This window comes from Cervus canadensis, chromosome 29 (genome assembly GCF_019320065.1).
Source record: "Cervus canadensis isolate Bull #8, Minnesota chromosome 29, ASM1932006v1, whole genome shotgun sequence".
NCBI classification, from domain to species: Eukaryota; Metazoa; Chordata; class Mammalia; order Artiodactyla; family Cervidae; genus Cervus; species Cervus canadensis.
The window spans coordinates 44,915,829-44,939,085 of NC_057414.1; the positions used below are offsets into that span (position 1 = coordinate 44,915,829).

General features: G+C 58.9%; 1 protein-coding gene across 2 annotated transcripts in view; it reads right to left on the bottom strand.

The window, feature by feature from the left end:
• MOB2 (MOB kinase activator 2) overlaps positions 1-21,265 on the bottom strand; it is a 52,478-nt gene extending 31,213 nt beyond the window's left edge. Inside the window, exon 1 of one of the 2 annotated variants that reach the window (XM_043451961.1) lies at positions 21,139-21,265. In XM_043451961.1, the coding sequence (XP_043307896.1) occupies positions 21,139-21,155 (17 nt within the window). In that variant the 5' untranslated portion in view covers positions 21,156-21,265. The remainder of the gene's footprint in view (positions 1-21,138) is intronic. The other variant, XM_043451959.1, reaches the window with a different exon arrangement.
• Between the last annotated feature and the right edge of the window lie 1,992 nt (positions 21,266-23,257).

Consider the following 23,257-nt stretch of genomic DNA (forward strand, 5'->3'; position numbering starts at 1 on the left):
ACCTGACTGACGCCCGGCTTCTGCCGCCGGACGAAGGCCCTCGGCAGGGTGAGCGCAGCTGAGGGAAGGGGCAAGCAAAACCTTTCCCCACGGCGGGCACGTGAGCCCCAAGGGCACCCCCGAGGCCCTGCCGAGCAGCTCACAAAGGAAGGCTCATGAAAAAAGGCAATAAAAACGCAGCAGGCTCAGCCCCACTGGCAAGAAACGCCATGACGGGAGTGACGCTCCACTCTGCACGCGGAGGACCAGAAAAGACAGCCAAGGCAGGGCCGGTCAGCAGGAGGAGAAGGCGCGGGACCCCGTGGACCAGCCGCGGTTTCCTGAGAACAATCAGCAAGGGGAACGGCTGCTCGTGACAACACCCAGGAGATGACCACTGCAGGCTGTTACACTCACACGAGTGACACGGCCACGGGGGTGCGGAGCCATAGCAGGTTAGGAGCCAGAACAGACCCACCCTCCTGCCGCTCACCCCTCTCCATGGTCTCCACGCCACCTCGTCCTGGGCCGGGCCAGGGAGAGGGGCTGGAGACAGAGCTGGGGCCCCGCAGCCTCCCAGCCATCGGCATGGGACCACCAGGCCCTGCGGGCTGGACGTCTCCGCGCAGCAGCCCTCCAAGACCCTGCAGCTCTTGGCAGGCGCCACGAAGGCTCAGGGTAAGGCTCGGCCCGAGGAGGGACGTGAGACGGGACTTCAATTTGGGAAAAGCCTCTCCTCACGCGCTGACATGTGATGCTCTTGACAGAATCACGGGCACAGACATCTGAGCACCTCGCTTTCTCCAGGGCTCTTGCTTCTCCTCATCACCACAGCCTCACCGCTCTAGGTTCCGGGAGTGGAGGATGTGAAGTCAAGGGCCCCGAGCTCTGCGGTGAGCTCTGTGGGGGCCCAGGGAGGGGCTCAGAGAGAGGAAGAGGTGTGGGGCCCCCCGCGAGGAGAGGCCGGGGGGAGGGACTGCACCAGCACAGCCGGGGCCCCGTGCCGCCCCCTTCACTGCAGACAGCAGCCGCCAGGGACTGTGGAGGATCGCCCAGGGGCCGGCGCCTCGAGGGCCCAGCGCCCAGGGACCCCCAGGCAGGACTGTGCTTGGCTCACGCCCATCCCAACAGCACTGGCTCCAAGGCCGGGTCAGGCTGCGTCTCAGCCCCTCCCGGACACTGCCCGCGGCGTGCGCACACATACCACACACATGCGCATACAGCGCGCTCTAGGTCACGTGACAGGATGCATTACTAGGGGTCATCATCACAACTGGACCAGAGACTTCTGCCTCTGCCTCTGGCCCTCCGTCTGCGGCGGTCTGCACAGGGGGTCCTTCCTGCAGGGGGGCACACGAGTGCCTGGTGCGGGCAGCGTGGCGAGCACCGGGGTCTGTGACAGTGCTGAGGAGACCGTCCTGAGAAAAGCCGAGCTGTGCCTAAAATCAGAGCCGACGGGAAATGCTCTCCAAGCGTGATGCCCTCAAGTGTGTTCAATGAATCCGTGTTTCCACAGGCTGGCCGTGAACTTCAAACAAAGGCTGCTGTTTTTAGACCTGCTTTTCAAGTTCTACTCCAGACAGTTATTCAGTGTCCACTTAATGAATAAATGCCTTTCCCAAACACACCTTACAGAACTGACACACCAACGCCCCGTCCCGCTATCCAGCTCACCACCTGGGCACCGTGGTTCCCTTTCTGTGTCCGTCTCAGGCTCCAGTGTGACACTGGGCCTGCATTTCCCAGGCCTGCAATTCTCCAGATCCAGTGGGTTTGGCAGTTTAAGAGTCAAGACAGGTCGATGAGAAAAACCTCGAGCTGGGGAGCAGGCCCAACCGGGGCCTTCCTGCTGGACCTGGTTCCCTTCAGGAACCTAGGCTCAGCTTCGAGCCTGGCGCTGGCTGCTCTGCGCCCTGGCACCTGGGTGTGGGTGCTGGGCCAGCGGCTCTCTCTGCTCCGGATCAGGCTCCCCGCTCCAGGTCTCCTTGGATCTGGAGCCCTTCAGAGGCCCGACCCCGGCCTCTCACCCAGGGAAACCCTGCCTGTCCCATACAGATGATCAAAGCCCTGCTGCCCCAAACCCAGGGCCTACAGTGGGTCAGGAAGCTTTGTGATCACGGCTGCCCTGGGCAGAGCAGGCAGGTGAGGAGGAGACTGCTGCTCACGCGGAAAAAAAGGAAGCTGAGAGATGAGGGGACAACAGGGGGATACCTCTGCTGGCTCTGAGGCCAGTCCACCCAACAGGACTCCCTCCACGGGCAGAGAAGGTGCTCAGTGCCCCCTGCTGATGTCCTCACTCACAGGAAACATCTCGGCGCATAAACAGATGGCTGGCTGAGGAGGTGAAGACCATGGTAACCCCGGAAAGGAGAGCCGCTGAGTCCACACCTCGTTCCCCAAAGGCAGGCCCAGCCCAGGGGCGGCGAGGCTGGGCCTTCAGCCTAGAGCAGAAGGCAGAGCAGCCCGCCTGACCTTGCAGAAGAGGTGGGGCACAGTGGACCTGTATGCCCAGGCCCTCACACGGGGCTGAGCAGGCTGCCCCCGGGCACAGCCACTGAGGCTAACCACACGACGGGGTGGCTCGATGAGCGGAGACAGCAAGGAAGGCACGGGGCTCTGTGAATGCCAGGGAGCCCGCCACCAAAAACAGGCTCCTGGAAAGCAAGGAAGGTGCCCATCAAGGCGTCTGGGCTCGGGTGGACCCCTACATGGTGAGGTCTGATGCTGTGGATGGGCCAGCCAGGGCCAACCAACCACAGCTCCTTTCCGAGGGGGAGCCTGGCTGGGGGAGGCCAATCTGGCCCAACTTTGTCACTTCTGATAACAACAGAAGTGGGACCTCTAGAGCACAAAACTAAAAAAGCTAGAGCAGGCCACCCAACATACACAGACACACACACACAAGAAAACTCACTCTATTTAAAAAGAGATCAAAAGAAAGGGTGATGGGTGGTCTGATTCAAAGTTATTAAAAAACAACACAGAGAACTTCCTTGGTGGCACAGAGGATAAGAATCCACCTGCCAATGCAGGAGACACAGGTCTGACTCCTGACCCAGGAAGCTCTCCGATGCCGAGGGGCAACTAAGCCCGTTTGTCAACTACGGAGCCTGTGCTCTGGAGCGTGGGGGCCCCAACTACTAAGCCCACGAGCTGCAACTCCTGAAGCCCGCACACCGACAGCCTGTGCTCCGCAACAGGGGACACCACCACGATGAAAAGCCTGCACACGGCAACCAGAGTGGCCCACACTCGCCACAACTAGAGAAAGCCCAAACACAGCAATGAGGACCCAGCGCAGTCAGAAATAAACTTAAAAATAAATAAATGTTGTTTTTTAAAGTGGAGCTCTCTTTCAAAAAATAAAAAGACAACACAGAGAATGAATAAGTAAGAATTAGAACATCCTCTATACCAGGACAGCATGCCAGAAAGATCTATCCCTGAAAATAAAAACTATCACCTATAATTCCAAAATTGTTCTGAACATTAGGAAAATTTAAAAAGCCAGGACAGAACCACCATAATCATGAATCAGAATTACAAAGATTCAGACCGACAGCAGAGAACCGCTATCTATAATCATACAGTCGGTTAGTAGCAGAACCTCCTGGGAAGAAACCCACCCCAGTGACAATGGAACAGCCAGACGTGACTGAAGGGTGGTCAGGAAACCCCCTGCTCCCACCCCCGCTTTCAGCACCGCCTTGGGTTGTCAGGAGAGTCCCCTGTCCAGACAAGGAGGAGTCAAGGGGCTTGGTCAGCAGGCGACGGAGCACCTGGCTCCTCAGCGTGGTGAGACGGCTGCAGCATGGGCCGGGTATTCCGTGAAAGCCCTGTGCCCTGCAGTGGAATGGGGAGGGCCAGCATGACTCCAGGGCACCTTGTCTTCCCACGCATGGTCTGTTCCCTGGGAAGCCCCAGAGACAATGACCACCCCAAAGCAGTGGGCGCCCCGGCACCTGGAATGTGGTCTCTACAAGCCACTCCCACCACAAGAAACCAGGGCTCCTTGGAGGAAAGGCGGGCTCTAGCCAGGGCCTCGCTGTCACAGCAGAGAGCAGGGACAATCTCCAAAGCCCCCAGAGTCCCTGTCACAAGGCTTGGAACCAGCTTGAATAAACGCCCAGAGGCCACAGATGGGGCAAAGTGACCATCAAGGAGGATGAGAGCTGCGGTATCCTCCAAGACCGAGACTGTTTTAATCAATGAATTCTTAGTGAAATATATACTTTAAACCTTCTTGGTTACTCGGAGAAGGCGTCACAGAATCAACACTTGATTCTGAGAGCTGGTAAGTAGACGCAAGGAATCAAGCATTTATCCGGACTTGTATATATTAATGTGGGGTAACCAAAGGGCTGACAGGAGAAAGTGTCTCTTCAGAGGCGTCACGGCCAAAGCCCCTGTGCCCCAGGCCGCCCCAATGCTGGCCTGCAGCCTTCGTCACTGTGTCCACACCCCAGAAAGGCGAAGGCTCACACCTGCTCTCTCCCCCTCACCCCGTGAGGAGAGAACAAGACACACAGTGAACAGAAGTATGTGTCCAACTCCGACCTGGGAGGCGAGCGGGGACCCCAGAGAGACCGTGAGCTCCGAGAAGGGAGGTTCTCTGGCCGGCACTCAGAGAGGTCACGTCGGGCTTTGCAGATCGCGCTCTCACCCTGCCTGTGGCCGCTGCAGGAGGCGGGCACCGCCTCACGCCATCTCCTCTGAGCGCTGAGGACAGGCCCCGGGCCACGACGGCCCAGGAGGACATCTCCCCCGTGGACCAGAGGGGACTGGGACGAGAGGCGGTGTGCAGCGGCCCGGCGGGGCCTCCCTCAGCGGGCTGTCAGCTCTCAGGAGGCCGAGGGTGTGTTTCCCTCTCCCCAGTCCCCAGGCACCAGGGTGGCTGAGCCGGGGGAGGCAGCAAGCTGCCCCGTCCTGAGCTGCATGGAGCCCAGCACTTGCCCTGTTCCCGTCACAGAGGGGCTGCTGCCATACCTCAGACCCCAGTGGCTCACAGGAAGCTCTGCAGGGCGCGGTCCTTGCTCACACCACACGGGACCCACCAAAGAGGCAGCCTCGGCTCCCCTCCAAGGCAGAGGGCCAGGCAGACCTGTCTCAGCAGAGGCCTGGTCGAGGGCAGGCTGCTGTGTGGGGAGGACCGTGTGGTCTCTCTGGGATGCCAGCGTGAGGCTGGGGGTGGCAGCAGGCGGACGAGGTGCACGCTGCAGTCGGCACCTCCCCAGGCCGGCCCCAGAGACGACTCACAGACGTGAGCCCTCCCTGCCTGCCTCCAGAGGGACGGCCAGCAAGGGGCGCTGACACGAGGGACGGCTGGAGGGGCCCGACACTGCAGGAGCACGGGGACGGGGCCTTTCTGGGCACGTCTGGCCACCCGGTGGAGAAGGAGGGAAGAACGAGATACTGAATGGGATGGAAGGAGAAGCTACCAGTGCGTCTAGGACGTCCTGGGAACCTGTAGGGGGTGCCGCGGGGAGAGCCCGGGCCCCACCAGGGCATGCGTGAGGCCTCTACTGGGAGGGTCACCAGCGGGGTCACATGAGGTCTGCTGGGAAAGGAAGCACGCTGGAGCAAAGCCTGCCCAGAAACCCCAGTGGACACTGGCCCATTGACCTCACAATCAGATCAAGGGGCTCTAATGCCACCACCCAGCGACCCAGAGCAGAGGCAGGGCCTACAGACAGGAGCAGGGGAGCAGCCTTCTCTTGTAAACAGCTTCAACCTAAATACTGCAGAATCAGCAGACAAAAAGGAAGGGTCTTACTGATTATCATCAACAGAGGCTGCTTTCAAAATCCTTCAGTAAGAAACAGGTTGAGTCGCTCACGCAGCCGATGTCTGTATAGGACCGTCTTGTTGAAGAAGGGATAGGCTAGCCACTCTGGTATTCTTGGGCTTCCCTGGGGGCTCAGCTGGTAAAGAATCTGCCTGCAACACAGGAGACCTGGGTTCCATCCCTGGGTTGTGAAGACTCCCTGGAGAAGGAAAACGCTACCCACTCCAGTACTCTGGCCTGGAGAATTCCATGGACAGTCCACGGGGTCCCAAAGAGTCGGACACGACTGAGCACCCTTCACTTCACTTCACTTGTTTCCCAGCCTCTCTGCCTCTGGCCCTGGAGCAGCAGCCTGGCTGCTCCCGGCAGCCTCTCCTCCCTGTTTCATCCACGCTGCCCTACGCCTCAACCTGAGTAGGGCTTCGGCCCACATTTCGGGAAGGCCGGAGCCTACACGTGTGCTCACTAAGGGTGAAGGGCATCTCTGTACGTGTGCTTGCCCACTTACACGAGGCCAGCAGAGATGGGCAGTCTCGCGTTGTGGACGGCCCCTCGACTACAGCCACGAGCAGCGTGGCCAGGCTCTCCTCAGGGGCTGGGGGCACATCCTCCACTGCCAGGAGGCCCCTGCCCATTCCTCTGTTCTCTGATGGGGTCTGGACGTGCCTTCTGCCGGGGCCGCGTGCACCATGCCTCCCCAGGAGGCTGGCGTTTCCTTAGAGGTCTCTGTGTGCACACACAGGGGCCGCATTTTTCCCACTCGTTCGCCCGCTAATCGACACTGACGTTACTTCCCTTATCTCGGCAACCGTGACTAGTGCCGCCACACACACAGGCGTAGAGAACGCTCTTCAAGAAAACAACTCCCTTTGGATGTACTCCTAAAAGCAGGCTGCTGCATCAGATACTAGTTCCATTTTCAGTTTCTTGAGGCCCCTCCACGCTGTTTTCCACAGTGGCTGTGCCAGTTGACATTCCCACCAACCTGGCACAAAGCCTTCCTTTTCTCCACATCTGCACCAACTCTTGAGACCTCTCGTCTTTTTTATGACCATTCTGAGGGGTGAGGTGATATCTCAGTATGGTTTTGACGTGCGTTTTCCTGATGATTAGTGATGTTGAGCATCTTTTCATGTGCCTGTTGGCCATCTGTGTATTTCCTTTGGGAAATGTCTATTTAGGTCTTTTGTACACTTTAGTTCATGGTATATTTTGGACATGAACCCCATATCAGATGGGTGGTCTGCTAATATTCTCTTCCATTCCCTAGGCTGTCTTTTCATTTGTTGATGGTCTCCTTTGCTGAGCAGAAGGTTTTGACTTAATGTAGCCCCCCTTATTTTTGCTTTTGTTGCCTTTCCTTTTGGTGTCAAATGCAAAAAAAAAAAAAAAAAATCATCACCAAGACCGTTGTCAACATACTGCCTATGCTTTCTTCTGTAAGTTTTATGATTTCATGTGCTAGGTTCAAATATTTAATCCACTTTAAGTTCACTTTTATGTGGCAAAAGACAGTGGTCCAGTTTCATTCTTTTGCATGTGCATGTCGTTTTCTCAGTAACATTTACTAAAGAGACTGTCCTCTGCCCATTGTATATTCTTGGCTCCTTTGTTGTAAATTAACTGACCATATACACGTGGGGTTTTTTTGTTTGTTTTTTTTTCTGGGCTATGTATTCTGTTCAATTGATCTACATCTGTTTTTATGCCAATACCACACTGTTTTGATTATTACAGTTTTATAACATGGTTTCAAATCATTGCATGTGATATCTATCGCCAACTCTGTTCTTTTTCACAATTGCTTTGGGGTCTTCTGTGTCTCCATACAAATTCTACAATCATTTTTTATATTTTTGTGAAAAATGCCATTAGAATTTTGATAGTGATTATACTGAATCGCTAGGTTACTTTGGATAGTGTGGACATTTTAACCATATTAGTTCGTCCAATCCATGAACACAGAGTATCTTTTATGATTTCAATTTAATTGATGTCTTACAGTTTCCAACATACAAAATTTTCACTTCCTCAGTTTATTCATAAATATTTTATTCTTTTTGATGTTGTTGGAAATGGGATCATTTTCTTAATTTCTTTTTTTCTGGCCATGCCATGTGGCATGCAGGATCCTCAACCAGGGACTGGCCCCAAGCTCCTTCAGTGGAAGCCAGAGTCCAACCACTGGACTGCCAGGCACGCCCCCCTCATTCCTCTTATGGATACGGCAAGCATCTTTAAGAAGACGGCTGGGAAGCCCGATCCTTGCCCTCATTTGTGTCTGGGCCCTGAAGCTGGAGGTCAAATACTCTAAAAGCCCGTGACCAGAGAAGCACACAGGAGTCAGGCAGGCAGACGGGAGGGTCTCCAGGCCAAGGAGACGCGTGAGCACAGGCAGGGCTTTTGGCGTCAGAGGCTCAGTGCAACGGGCACCCGTGGGGGTGGGGGGGGGATGGAGGGAGACGAGGGCTCCACCCCTCAGACAAGGGGGTCCAGAAGGTCTTCTGGGCAGGAGTACGACACGGTCAGTACTCTGCTGGTTTGCAGAAGATGCGAACCAAAGATAAAGACGTAAGCTCCCCAATCCCACCCATGGGTGCCTGAGTCTAGGAGGGCCTGAGGCCCTGGAGTTGGGTCAGCCCAGGGAACCATAGGCCCGCCTGGAGGGAGCCCAGGGAAGTCGTGACCCTGGTGTGGTCATACCGCCCAGAAGTGACTCCTGGATCGGGTCCCATGGCCAGGGCCGTCAGTCAGGACCCTGCCTGTTCCAGCACAGGCTCTAGCCCAGACATGAAGACCAGGGTGCAGTCTCTAGCCCAGACCCCTCCAAACCTCATTTTAGGGGACATTTTATTGTTTTCATTAGCAACCAAGTGACCCAGACTTCTGAGAAAAACATGAGAGGTGGAAAACTGTGGCACTACCTGTGAACTGCCCCCGGCGGGTCACTCAGCTCCCGGAGGGACCCGTGATCACCGCTGCTCTCCCATCAGCTGTGCTACCGGAGGGCCTGTGACCCCGATTACAGCCAATCAGCAGAGAGCTGGGGACGTCTGCGGGCCCAGTGTCCTGATGCGCGCTGACGCCGTAAGGCCCATGGACACTGGGAAAACAGAGCCGCGCAGCCAGCCCTGCTCTCCCCTCCCTGCTGGGAGGCGCAGGGCACGGGCGCTGTGGAGACATGGTCACCAGGACCCTCGCAGCAGAGCCTGTTCCCACAACACAGCCACCACTGTAGGCATGACAGGAACAGACACCAGGACACGACCTCCTCCCAGCGAGGGGCCACAGCCCCCGGGGGAGGCGGGGGGCCAGACTGAGGCCTGGAGACCTGAGAGCAGCCGTGGTCACCCGGCTGGAGGCAGACAGAGGCCTGGAGCCCAGCGGTGAGGCGGCAGGGGCAGGGCCTCTGACCACCACATGCAGGGCCAGCCATGCCGGCCCCGGGTCACCCTGTGCCCACGGGTTCTGGCTGTGCTGACAGGAGGAGGCCAGCCCGAGGTGGGGCGGAAGCTGAAGCAGACCCCGTCAGGCCCCTGCTGCTCCGTCCTCAAAGGGTCCTCGCAGGTCCCATGAGCACTCCTGCACCCCAGGGGAGCTCCAGCTGGGAGGGGAGCTAGACCTGCCTCAACCCCCAAGCAGGAGCCGAGCGGGGGCAGAGGGCCCTGGGCTGGTCCCCATACCGTGCGGACGGCCACGTGGGCCCGGCGGAACCCAGCTCGATGGTTGGGCAGGGTCCGGGGTGGTGCGTGAGTGGACGTGAGCTCCACGGGCCCCACAGCAGGTGGTGGGCTGCAGCCTTACATGGCGCCATCTCACAAGAGAGTGGCCATCTGCTGTGAACCAGGGCCCGCTGTCTTCCTGGCGACAGTTCAGACTCAGGGCCCGCAAACCACCAATGCGCCCACCTACACCCACACGTCCAATGAGGAGGCAACAAACGAGAAGAAACGACACACAGCGCCCCAGCATCTCCCCGTCCTCGCACAGGCTGAGGTTCCCGGGCCCTTCCAGCCTGGTGGGGCTGACAATCGTGCACCGTTTAACCCGACTACTCTCGGTTGGCCTGGGAGGAAGTGCATGAAAGCCAGCAAGGTCACAACAAGAGGACACATTTATTTTTGTATGAATTATAAACGCCAGCGCTCTCAACAGAACTCAGCTGAGCCCAGCACTTCTTCAGCCAAAAAGGTAGGAGGCCTTCCAGCAGGAACAAGAGAATGTACTTGAAAACAACGGTTTTCATCACAAAGGGCCCTGCTGCAGGCCCACGTCCGGAGAAGCGCTTGGGTCTCCTCCCAACAGCGCAGCACCATGTGGGGGCTGCAGACAGCACCCACAGACCCAGGTCTCTGCACAGTGCCACACGGACCCAGCCCAACGTCCTGCTTCCAGAAGGCGGGAGCGGGCCAGGCAGGGAAGGCAGGGACAGCCTGTGATGACAGGCAGGACCCTCAGGACCTCACCGCATGCCCTGGCACTTTCAGCGCTTGGTAGGCATGAGCACGTCCACGTCCCTGAAGCTAGTGAACATGACCGCGGTCACGAGACCACCTGCCACACAGCAGGCGCCTCCCAGAAAACCCCTCCCAGCCAGAACCAGTCTGCAGGGCTGGGGCTGGAGCCTCCCCATGGGGTACCAGGGCTCAGGGAGTAGCCGTGACCCCAAGCTGACCTGAACTACAGACGGCATGGGTCGGGGGTGGGAGCGAGTCCCACTCCTGGCGCTTCTTCCGTGACCAGAGCCCGTGGGGCCGACGCCCCAAGGCCACGCGTATTCTGGGAGAGAAGAGCAGCCCAGAAGGGAGGCCACACGTTCACCGGGCCGCCAGAGGCACGCCTCCTCTTGGGGCGGGGGTTGCGGGGGGGTGGACAGAGCCCTGTCCTGGGAAAAAGCCATGGCCCAGCGGACCCCAGCACGCACTCCGTGCCAGGGATGCTCAGGAAGATGGGCAGCCCTGGCCCCGCGCCCGGACACCACGCTGCCAGCCGGACAAGGGAGGACGTGCACACCGCCAACCGCCCCACACTGCCAGCAAGAAGGTCCTCCGAGAGGACGTGGTCCTCCAAGAGAGTCATCCACGCCCGGGGCAGCCACAGCCTGCATTTCCTCCTGCTGAGTCCTTCTTTGTTCACTCATCACCTTCAAAAGCTAAAAGACCAAAGGACAGAGGACCAGGAAGTGGGCAGCAAGGTGTCCACAGGTCTCTCCCTCGGGACAGCTCAGCCCTGCCTCCCACCATTGCTCCCAACACCCGAGGGGCCGGGGACTGCGCGAGCTCACCTGGGCTCCCCGGAGGACCACACTGCCCCAGGCTCTCCATGTGCCCCACGCCTGCCGCCTTCTCCACGGCCTCAGGGACCAAACGTGGCCCGGACTGGAAGCCCAGCACAAGGGCCTCCCAACACTCTGGGAGGGCAGCGAGAATCGAATTCCTTTCCCGACAGAATCAATTAAATGGCACGCACAGTCCCAACACAGAGTGTGTGTGTGTGTGTGTGTGTGTGTGTGTGTGCACACACGTGCCCACGTGCACACACAGCCAGGAAGGAGAAGGGCAGGGGCACAGGCGCTGGTCCAGCCCTAGGCCTTGCTGGGGTGCAGCCCGCAGACGCACACTCGGGCCCCGGCTCCCCTGGCTTGGACACACGCACACACAGCTGCCCCTCGGGGTCCTTGCTGGGGCTCCCGCATGCTGCACCCCCTCTCCTCTCAGCAGCAGAGCCCGCGCCCAAGGGAGACACAGCTGGGCAGGCCGGGGAGACAGCGCCCTTAGCTGGGAGCTAGCACCTCCCAGTTCCTGTCTCTGCTCCTCCCTGTCTCTTTAAGAACAAGTCCTATTCATCCTAACACGTGGGATCAGATCCCCTTACAATACTGGGCTGGCCAGAAGGACCACGTGTTTCTGTGATGACCAGGTAAAACCTCTTATAGCTCGGCTGGGAGGTTCCAATTCATCTCCATATCCATCAGACACTGCACCTTCAGATTTCCCTTTATTTGGTCGTTAAAAATTCTGCAAATGGAAAAAAATTCAATTCCCTGGTAGACTGTGGAAAGGCACCTGCAACAGTTCTTTGCTCAAAAAGATAAAGAAGTTTTAGAAAGATGAAATCATGAAGCTGTTTTGTTCTACTACCTGAAAAATGGCAGAAGGCAGTGGAACAAAACAGTTCAATAAAGTTCTGGGTGAAAATTAAAAGCTGTGTTTTTTGTTAGTATTTAAAAACTGAAGGAACTTTTTGGCCAACATCATAGCAAGGACTCAGCTCAGTCATAAGCAACCAGACGGTTCTGCAAAGAGCAGGCCTGCGAATGACAACGGAGGCCATGTGCCCAGCCCAGCCAGGGGACAGTCCCACCCCCGCCTCCACGGCCAACGCAGACCAGCCAGCACCTTCCCCACCTGCACCCGGCGGCACCCCCAGCAGGGCACAGCCCCAGGCCCTGCCCAGCTGGAAGGTGAGACGGCCCACGCGGAGCCCCGCTGGCAGGCAGCCTGCTCCTGGGGCTGCGGCAAGGCCAACGGGAGGACCCCTCACCCGACCCAGGGCCCAGGCCCTGCTGCCAACGCACCCGGCCCTGCAGAGCCAAAAGCAGCTGCAAGTCAGCCCTGGACCCACACAGGCGCAGGCTCACAGACAAGGAAAGCAACCTGGCACCACCCTGCTCGGGGTCTCCAGGTCCCTCACGGCATCAATGAGGGGCCACAGGAAAGAACCCGAAACTCAGCAGTTCAAGTCCCTCTCTGAGAGACTCAGAGGCTCAGTTTCCAGAGGGCTGACAATGCCCTCAAGACAGCCCTCTGGTCCTAACCAGCACCTGGCACATGAGGACACAAGAAGGATGCCAACCTCTCCAGTCTTCCTGGGCTGCCCCTGTACCAGGGGCCTCTGGGCTGTGTGGAACCACACCCTCCACCCAGCATGGCAAGGAAACTGGCTCTATCCCATTTCTACGGGTGGGAAGGGGAATGAAGGATTTTATGAGGGCCAGGCTGTGCACACAAACCTAGACGGCATATTAAAAAGCAGAGACATCACTTTGCTGACAAAGGTCCATATAGTCAAAGCTTCGGCTTTTCTAGCAGTCATGTATGGATGTGAGAGCTGGACCATAGGGAAGGCTGAGTGCCAAAGAATTGATGCTTTGAACTGTGGTGTTGGAGAAGACTCTTGAGAGTCCCTTGGACTACAAGATTAAACCAGTCAATCCTAAAGGAAGTCAACCCTCAATATTTACTGGAAGGATTGATGCTGAAGCTCCAGTCCTTTGGCCACTTGATGGGAAGAGCCAACTCAATGGAAAAGATTCTGATGCTAAAAAAGACTGAGGGCAGGAGGAGAGGCGGGACACAGAAGATGAGATGGTTGGATGACATCACTGACTCAAAGGACATGAGTTTAAGCAAACTCTGGAAGATAGTCAAGGAGATGAAAGCCTGGTGTACTGGAGTCACAGGGTCACCAAAAGTCAGACACGAATTAGCAACTGAACAATAATAAAGGCCACAAACCGGGTCCCCCCACCCACCCAGCTCCCCACCTTCCACTCCCAGTCCCTGGCAGCTGTTAGGGCCTGACGAGGTAAGCTCGCCCAAACCAGTGAAAAGCATGAAGGTCTCTGAGCAGGCGTAAATAAGGGCTCTGGAGACTCGGCAAGTCCTGTCCAGAGGGAGCAGGCCGGCCACTCTGAAGCCCCTTTCAGGTTTCCACCTTTTCCTTCTGCTCCGAAGCCATGGCTTCCCAGCCCAGCGTACACACACACCAACCAAGGCAGCAAGGGCCGGGAGGGGGTGTGTGCCCCACGCCTTCAGACATCTTCTTCTCAGAGAGTGTCCGTCCCGTGGCCACAAGGAGGACCTCCGGGTGACACCACTGAGTCAGCCCAGAAGTGGGGGCAGACAAGGCCACACTCAGTTGGAGAAGCGGCGAGGACCCTCCCCTGCAGCCCCAGCTGGGAGACAGAGTCCAGCAGAGGCACCCCTACAGGAAGAGGCCCTGTGCTGGGGTCGCATAGGTCAGCCCACAGGCTGGCAGGAAGGGGGAGGCACCCCCTGGAATGAAACCTGCCACTGCCCGGAGGCCTGTCTGTCTCAGATGCGCCTCACAGATGGGCCTCCCGGGGGCTCGGTGGTAACCCGCCTGCAGCGCAGGGGGCGTGAGAGACGCAGGTGGGCTCCCCAGATGGGGAGATCCCCTGGGGTGGGAAACGGCGACCCCTTCCACTATCCTTGGGGGCTTCTCTGGTGGCGCGGACGGTAGAGAATCTGCTGCAATGCAGGAGCCCCGGGATCGATCCCCGAGTCAGGAAGATCCCTGGGAGAAGGGGGTGGCTGTGCTAACTTGCTTCAGTCATGTCTGACTCTTTGCAACGCCGTGGATGGTAGCCCGCCAGGCTCCTCTGTCCATGAGATTCTCCAGGCATGAATACTGGAGTGGGTTGCCATTTCCTTCAGGAAGATCCCTGGGAGAAGAAAAAAGTTACCTTTTCCTTAAAAGGTTATCCCCAACGCTTGCCTGGAGAATTCCATGGACAGACCATGGGGTCGCAAAGAGCTGGACACAATTGAGCAACTAACACTTTCACTTTCTTTCACTAACAGGCAGCTGGGACAGGTGATAACCACTTCCTCTGCCCTCCCTCTGAGACGCCCCCAGGAACTTGGGGGACGGACCAGCGGGGCCAGTCATGACCACCACGAGCTGGACCACACTGATGGGGGAGGTAAGCCTGGGACCCGAATGGGCTGGCGTGAGGACAGAGCCAGCAGAAAGCCCTGCTGCAGGCGGCCCCGCAGCCCCAGCACGCATCCCTGGGGTGACCCAGGATGACTCTCAGTGCGGAAGGCGCGGACCTGAGGACACGCCGCCACAGCAGCTTCACCTCCATACCCGCAACCACCACCTGGGGGGAGAGGAGACCCAAGGAGTGGCTGGGCAGCTCCCGCAGCACCTGGGGGATAGGAGAGCGGTCCAGGTGCACCAGCCCAGGGCCAGCAGCACTGGACACTGGCAGGGGCAGCCAGTGGGAGGGTCACAGATGGAGGGCACGGCCGGCAGGGGCTGGGATCAGGCACCTCAGGGCACAGAGCCCCTGCACCCTCGCTCCCCGCCTGGGTCACCCTGGAGTTGGGCCTGCTGCAGAAGGGGGCCACGTGCACCGGGACCAGGGCAGCTGCTCGCCACAGCAGCACGGCAGGGCAGGGGGAGGGGGGCAGTGGCGACAAGGGGGCCTGGGGGCCTGGCATGCAGCGCCCTCACCCACACTCTGCACACAGGCACCGCCGAGGGCATGGAGGGCCTTTTCCATGTGGACGCAGAACACCCACCCACCACCCGCTGGGAAGGTTACTATTCATCCCCCGTCCATTTCACAGAGGATGAAACTGAGGCTCTCGAAAGTGAAACAGGACATCTTGTGAAGCTGCAGTCGGGATTCAAACCCCAAACCATCTGGGCCCTGAGCCCCTTCGCATCCCCCAGCTCTTAGCTCAAACAGAAAGTTTTCAAAGACCCTCCAGAATCCCCACTAAATGGCTCTCACGCAACTGCCCACAGGACCCCGCCCCACTTCCCAGTGTTGCACCCACCCTCTGGGGAAGCCCTGCCAGCAGTGGCAGGGGGACATCAGGCCTGGCCACTCGCAGGCGCACGCACACAGCCACGCTTCCCGCCATCAAGGAGACTTCTTCAAAGAGAAGAAAACCAGGCGATGCGGAGAACATGGCTGAGGCCCAAAGGCATGCGGCTCCACTCAGAGAGAACCACAGCGCCCAGCCCCGCGCCAGCCCCTCCTCACCTTAAGTGTCCACAGTCTACCCTCCGGTTCCAACTGTCCCCAGGCCCCATCCTGTGGCAGAGCCCTGCACAGGGCCAGGGGCGCCCCGGGCCCGGAGAAATGCCTGGCAGAAAGAGAAACAAACACGAGGGGGACAAAGAAGGGCAGGCCCTCCAGCCAAGTCAGCTGGGAACAGCACGCGCCGCCGCCTCTTCCAGACGCAGCCACTGCTGGGGGGACATGCACAGAAGTCGCCATTGGGCGCTGAGACCAGCTCGCGGGGCCAACGCGCTCAACACAGGCACAGAGGGCACTCTGCCAAGCACACTGCGCCCAGGCTCAGCCTCCCTCTCGGACCCCTAAACCCCTCCCTGACAAAACCACGTGGGTCTGGGCACAGCCGAGTTTCCAGGACACGGCAAGGGTGGCATGGGAAAGGCTGGTACAGGCAGAACATCTACAGAGGCATCCACACAGAGGCGGCCGCCAGCACCCGCCTGAGCAGGTACCTCCCAGGCCGGCACGAGTGCTGGACAAGCCCGGCAGCCAGTGCCCCGGTGCCACCCAGCTTTCCCACATCCTGAGACAGGGCCTTAGTGAGCCCACCAGGGGCAGGGGTGAGAAGCAAGGCCAATGGCTGGAACGGGGCGCTGCGGCTGCCCCAGGGGCATCTGCCAGGCGGAAGGCGGGCCCTGCCCGGCACCCACCAGGCTCCCTGTGGCTCTGCTGGGCTCCCGTCCGCCAGTCTCTCACCAGCAGCACAGCCCTGGGGACGCTTCATGCGAGGGCTCCCTGCAGACCCTCCAAGCAGGACATGTGAGAAATGACGCGTCACCACCAAGTGTGCAGACACATGGGGCTCGTTCCACGAGGGCTCCGCATGGACCTCCCTGGTGGTCCAGTGGTTGAGACCCCGCCTGCCAATGCAGGGGACACGGGTTCAACCCCTGGTCAGGGAAGATCCCACAGGCCGCAGGGCAACTAAGCTCCCGCATGCCCTGCTCTCTGCAACAAGAGAAAGCCCATGTGCAGCAACAGAGGCCCAGTGAAGTCAAAAATAAATAATTTTTAAAAAAGAGAGAGAGAGTGTGCTCTACATGACCACGGCTCTCCTTGAAGGGGTCAGCACACCCGCCCAGGCCTACCTGCCGCACGCCCTGCCGCTGCTCCGGGACGGGCAGGCGGGGGTCACACTGCTCCTGCTGCGGTGCCTCTGCATGTGCCATTCTCCTCCCAGGACACGACCTTCCCTCGCTCCTACTTGGAAAGCTCCTACGCACCCTCCCAAGCCACCTGCCGGGCCCTCAGCGCCCCCAGCGCCAGCCTGACACAGCACAGACTATCTTCTCCATCTCATCCTGGGCTCAGGGCCCGGCCCACGCCAGACGGCAAATACAGCAGGACCTGGAGGTCTCCCGGCGGGAAGCGTCCAGCTCACGGCTGGCTGAAAGAGGCTGGGTCACAGCAACATCTCTCAGGACCAGTGAAAAGCAGTTAGAGTCCAGGTGTCCATGAAGAGGCGATACTCACAAATCTCCACACCACGGATTATCACTTGGCAACAAAAGGACAGCTGAGACCAGTGACAGCATGAAGGACGTCTACAGCAGAGATGAGCGAGCGGGTCACAGAAGACCACGTGCTGTGCCTCCGTCCCATCTCTACAAAAACGGCCCAGCAGGCAGATGTGCAGACACGGACCATAAAGCAGTTATTGCCCAGGGCTGGGGTGGGAAAAGGGAGCCACCGAGCACCAGGTTTCTTTCGGGTGACCACAATGTTCTCAAACTAAACTGTGGTGATGGTCATGCTACTCTGTAATTTTACTAAAAATTACTTAATTGTACACCAAATGCAAGTAAACTTTATGGTATGTAAATTACACCTCCATGAGGCTGTTAAAGTTCAGCCTGGGTGTTCTCATGATCCGATTTGATAGCCAGCCACCACGACATCCTCCTCAGAGGCAAACTGCCAAGGGACGGTCATCAACACCCAGTTCAGACACCCACAGAGGTGGCAACCACAGGACTGGGTCCGCTTCACTCGAGCACGAGGCCTGCGGGCAGAGCCACTGGGCCCGAAAGGCCCTGTCTGCACAGCAAACCCTAGGCACAGCCCAAGAGCGCCAAGCCCATCACCCTCTGGAGTAAGTGACCCATCTAGGAGCCGATCTTCTTCGGCCAGGAGAGCCAGGAAGCCCTACCCTGCACCTCACCCACCTCCTCTGCCTCCAGGGAGGAACAGGAGGCGCCGACGTCAAGGCTGGGAGCTGCCCCAGTCAGGGGTTGGCGGGGTGCACGGGCCCCGCCCTGGCAGGCAGGTCCCTGCAAACTTCACCCTGTGCCCCCCCAGGCAGAAGCGAGGGGAGTGTGTTTCCTCTCCTGCATTCCCAGATGCTCGCTGGGAAGCTTCTGGAGTGGTTCTGTCGGGTAAAACAGAAACCGCACTGCTATCGACCACTCCTAGATGCCCACCACTGCCAGTGAAGGACGGAGGAAAAGGCGCCTCAAACCACCACGCTCTGTCGGGTGGGTCCCTCACTGCCCCAGCTCATGCAGCTTCTGCTCTGGGCGAGGAGAGTGAGAGCCTGCCAGCTACTGTCCAGAAAGGACAAGGACCACAGAAGTGACCCACACAAGAAGTCACGGCCCTTTTCAAGTTAGAAATTACTTTCGTAAAAAGAGAGGGACAAAGCTACCACGCACCGACTTCAACGGCCGGCTCAATGCCAAGCAGAGGAAACGCACAGGAAGACAGCGGATGTGAGCTGCCTGGCACAAAGCTCTCCTGCAAGTGAGCCCAGCAAAGCCCAGCAGCAAGTTATAACATGCTGGCTTCATTTCTAGCTCCCCGAGCAGGTTTCCTGCAGGCCTCCCTTTCCTCACCCACGGCAGGGAGAGCTGAAGATAAGGCTGCCAGCGTTACTCAGCAAGGCCCTGCAGTGACGGGGAAGATGCAAGCTCACAGAACCGTCTGTCAGCCTCTCCTGTGGTCAGGACGGCGTGCAGAAGAGGAGGAGGGCGCCCCATTCGCCGCTCCAGTTGCGTCCACACTTTGTCACTCAAGATGAATGAAGGCAAAGAAAATCCTTCTTTTGAAAAGAACAAAAAACAGGAAAAACATGAAAACTATTCCAAACAACCTGGTTGAGAGCGAATGGTGTGAATTAACAAAAATATCAAGAAACAGTAAAACACACATACACAAATCCTCGATTCTTCCAGGCTGCAACCTGGCCAACTGCAGCCCCAGCACTGAGCGCGCAAAAGGTGTCGGCAGGAGCCAGACCCTTCACCTGCCTCTGGTCAGCTCTCCTCAGAGGGGCGCCGGGGGAGCGGCAGGTGGAGCAGGGTGGGAGGCCCGGGGTCTGCACTGCTCACGTCCCCCGTGGCTGTGAAGTTCGGGCCTCGGCAGCCTCCTACGTCACAGCAGATGGTCAATAAAGTCGTGGGAGAGACAAGGGGATACCCCAGCCCTCCCAGCTCTAGAGTCCTAGGACACCCACCCTGGAAACACGTTCTCAAGAAGATCAGAACCTGACGACTGAGATTATTCCGGCTTCTTTTTTTTTTTGAGGAGCAGGGGGTTCATAGCTAAGGAGATGTGAAAGAATTCATGATTCACCAAATCCGACCCGCAGTCCATCAAGTTTAAAAAGACACACACACAGATAAGCAAACTCCATCCTAACCTCTCTCTGGAGAGCTCAAGTCACTTTAGAACTGCCTACTTTATAAACAAGCGGCAGCGAGGGCTCCTTCCCTCCACAGAGACCACAGAGGCATCAGCTCCAAGACGGTCCCTTTCAAAACTGTCTTCCTCCAACACGGGCACCGGCCACCAAGCGCAAAGAAATAAGTGGTCTGCTGACCTTGCCCAGATGACCACCTGGTTGCATAGTCTTGACAGGGGCCTCAAGAACAGCTGTGTTAAATTTCTGGTTGTTCACAATGATAACAATAAAGTCCATAAAGCACAGACCTTGGGCAGTTAGAAAAAACAGACTGCCAGTCAGTTTCCAGGGACAGAGTACCTGCTTCCTACAGACACAAGCACAGAATAACAGGCAGAATACGATCAGTTGCCTCCTCAGTAACCCCGCTGATCAGGCTGGTCCCTCTGATACGAAGGCCTGCGAATTCAACTCAGCCAATCAGTAGTCTACTCCTCTGAAACCGACTTGCAGGAGGCCATCTCTCCTGATAAAGGCAGAACACAAGCACCCACCATTCAGAATAAACACAGCTGTCTGCCCTCCGGTGAACACCTCTACTTATACACCCACCAGTGCCAGGCATTGTGCTACACGCTTTGCTCTGTCACCTCAGCATACCCTTCCACAGTGCCAGGTGACAAGGACCCTGGCTCCCACTTTACAGATGACTTTGTAAAAGGTCTGGAGAAGAAGTGACCACCTAAAGTCACACAGCTATTGAGCAGCGAGGCTGGGATGGGAGTCCCACCTCTGCAAGAAACCAGGTGAGCTGCCTCGCCCCACAATGCCATGCCGTCCAGGCCCCTGCGCTCTGGCTCCAGGTCATCCCCGACACACTCAGCACCTGTCTTTGGCCTTCCAATTCCTCCCTCGCGCTGTCTGGTCGCCCCTGGTCTCCCCCTTCACTAGACTGCAGCCAACCTGCCAGTTGGGAAGGGTCTCACTCATCTCATGCTGATTATCCTGCCAGCGCCCTTCACTCTGCCTGTGCCTGCAAGGGCCCGATAGACACTGACATGAAACGTACATGGGACTTTTCATCTCCCTTCCAGGACTTCGGTGTCCAGACAAGCCTTCCACCCACCCCGGCCAACAACAGGCAAGCGCTCCCTCACTCCCACCCCGAGGCCCTAGAGTAACTACCCTGACTCCAGAGGAGCGCTGTGCACGTTCGAGCCAGGCTGACGAAGGACCGCCCAACTGGGTGAGAAGTGCCTGTCCTTCTCCATCCTCAAAAAGTAAAAAGAAAAAAAAAAAAAACAGAAAGAAAAGAAAGAAAAGAAGAAAAAAGAACCGAGGCAGGTAGAATAACTTGTGGAGAACGACGTGACGTTCCGCACGTTACCTAACCTCCAGCAAGCCCAACACACGCCGAGGGAGGGAGAGCCCAGCCCGGGCCCGGTGCTGATGCTTCCTTCCTACCCCGCCCTGCGGCGGCCGCCCGCGGAAGCGCCGAGCGCACCCTGCCCGCCGACCTCGCCCGGCGGACGCTGGCAGAGTTGGGTTGTTTTGCTCCTTTGCCTTCCTTTTAAAGGGACGGTCCTCTGCCGGCATCAATGTTATTTCTTGCAGAAGCAAGTTCCCCGCGCGGACTGGCGAGCAGCCCCGGTCCGACATGCCCCGCCGGCCGACAACCAGCAGCAAGGTGTGGCCGCCGGTCCCGGTCCGGCTCCCGGGACGCGGCGCTCCGCGCGAGTGCTCGACTGCAGGCCGGACGCGGGCCCGCTCCCGGCCCGGCCCCGAACCCGCTCCAGGGAGCCCCGGCCCCGGGCCTGACCCGGGGACGCCCCTCGCCCGCCAGTTAGGATGTCCTTGACCGGTGCCGCCCGCGGCGCGCCCCGCGGCCCGGCCCGCCCGCCCCGCCGCCGGACTCACCCCATGAGCCAGTCCATGGCTGCGCGGGGCCCGCCGCGCCCGCCGCCCGACTTGCTCGGCCCTCAGCCCGCGGCTGCGGCGGCCGGAAGTAAACACTCTCTTACCCACTCCCACACGCGCGCCGCGGGCGCCGCCGGAAGTGACGCATAGCGCGCCGCCTGCTGGGAAAGGTAGTCCCGGCTGCCACTGCGGCCCCGCCCTCCGGGTCCTCAAGAGCCCGCGCAGGAATATTCCCTACTCCCTGGGATGTCCCTTCACACCCCGCTTGTCCCCTCACACTCCAGATATCCCCTCACACCTCGGATGTCTCCTCATAACCACGGATGTCCCCTCATACCCTGGATGTACCCTCACACCCACTGTCCCGTCACACCCCGGATGTTCCCTCACACCCCGGAATGTCCCCTCACACCCCGGAATGTCCCCTCACACCCCGGATGTCCCTTCACACCCCGGATGTCCCCTCACACCGGCTGTCCTTTCACACCGGCTGTCCCCGCACACCCCGGATATCCCTTCACACCTGCTGTCCCCTCACACTGGCTGTCCCCTCACATCCAATGTCCCCTCACAGCCCGGATGTCCCCTCATAGCCCGGATGTCCCCTCACACCGGCTGTCCCCTCACACCCCTAGATGTCTCCTCACGCCCCAGATGTCCCCTCACACCGGATGTCCCCTCACACCCCAGATGTCCCCTCACACCCCCGATGTCCCCTCACACCTGCTGTCCCCTCACACCCCAGATGTCCCCTCACACCCCCGATGTCCCCTCACACCTGCTGTCCCCTCACACCCCAGATGTCCCCTCACACCCCCGATGTCCCCTCACACCGGCTGTCCCCTCACACCCCAGATGTCCCCTCACACCCCGGATGTCCCCTCACACCGGATGTCCCCTCACACCCCAGATGTCCCCTCACACCCCGGATGTCCCCTCACACCTGCTGTCCCCTTACACCCCAGATGTCCCCTCACACCCCGGATGTCCCCTCACACCCTGGATGGCCCCTCACACCTGCTGTCCCCTCACACCCCGGATGTCCCCTCACACCGGATGTCCCCTCACACCCCGGATGTCCCCTCACACCGGATGTCCCCTCACACCCCGGATGTTCTCAACGCGATGCTCCTCCACCCGGATGTCCTCTCAAAGCCCGGCAGTCCCCTCACACCCCTAGGTGTCCCCAGCCCAGATGTCCCCTCACACCTGCTGTCCCCTCACGCCCCAGATGTCCCCTCACACCCCGGATGTCCTCTCACCCCGGATGTCCCCTCACACCCCGGATGTCCCCTCATACCTGCTGTCCCCTCACACCCTGGATGTCCCCTCACATCTGCTGTCCCCTCACAGCCCAGATGTCCCTTCACACCCCGGATGTCCCCTCACACCCCCGATGTCCCCTCACACCTGCTGTCCCCTCACACCCCAGATGTCCTCTCACACCGGATGTCCCCTCACACCCCCGATGTCCCCTCACACCTGCTGTCCCCTCACACCCCGGATGTCCTCTCACACCGGATGTCCCCTCACGCCCCAGATGTCCCCTCACACCAGCTGTCCCCTCACACCTGCTGCCCCCTCACACCTGCTGTCCCCTCACACCGCTGTCCCCTCACACCCTGGATATCCCCTCACACCTGCTGTCTCCTCACACCCCGGATGTTCCCCTCATACACTGGCTGTCCCTTCACACCCCTTACGTCCCCTCATGCCCCAGATGTCCCCTCACACCCTGGATATCCCTTCACACCTGCTGTACCCTCACACCCCCGGATGTTCCCTCACATCTGCTGTCCCCTTACACCCCCAGATGTCCCCTCACACTGGCTGTCCCCTCACACCCCAGATGTCCCCCCCGAGGGTGTGTCCATCTTCCTGCTCCAAGACCAGCTATCCTATGTCCCTGTGGCGGTCTGGGCTTCGGGTCCCTGCTCTTCCACTGACTGGATGACCTGGGGAAGTTGTTTACCGCCCTTGTGACTCAGGTGGTTTATTTGTGGAATGGGAATGACAATGTCCTAAAAATCTTGAGGTCACAGGTGGAGGCTGAAGATGGGGAAGCCGGGAGCTGTGACTTGGCATATTGAGAGTGTGACCCTCCTGCTCAGGCAACTCA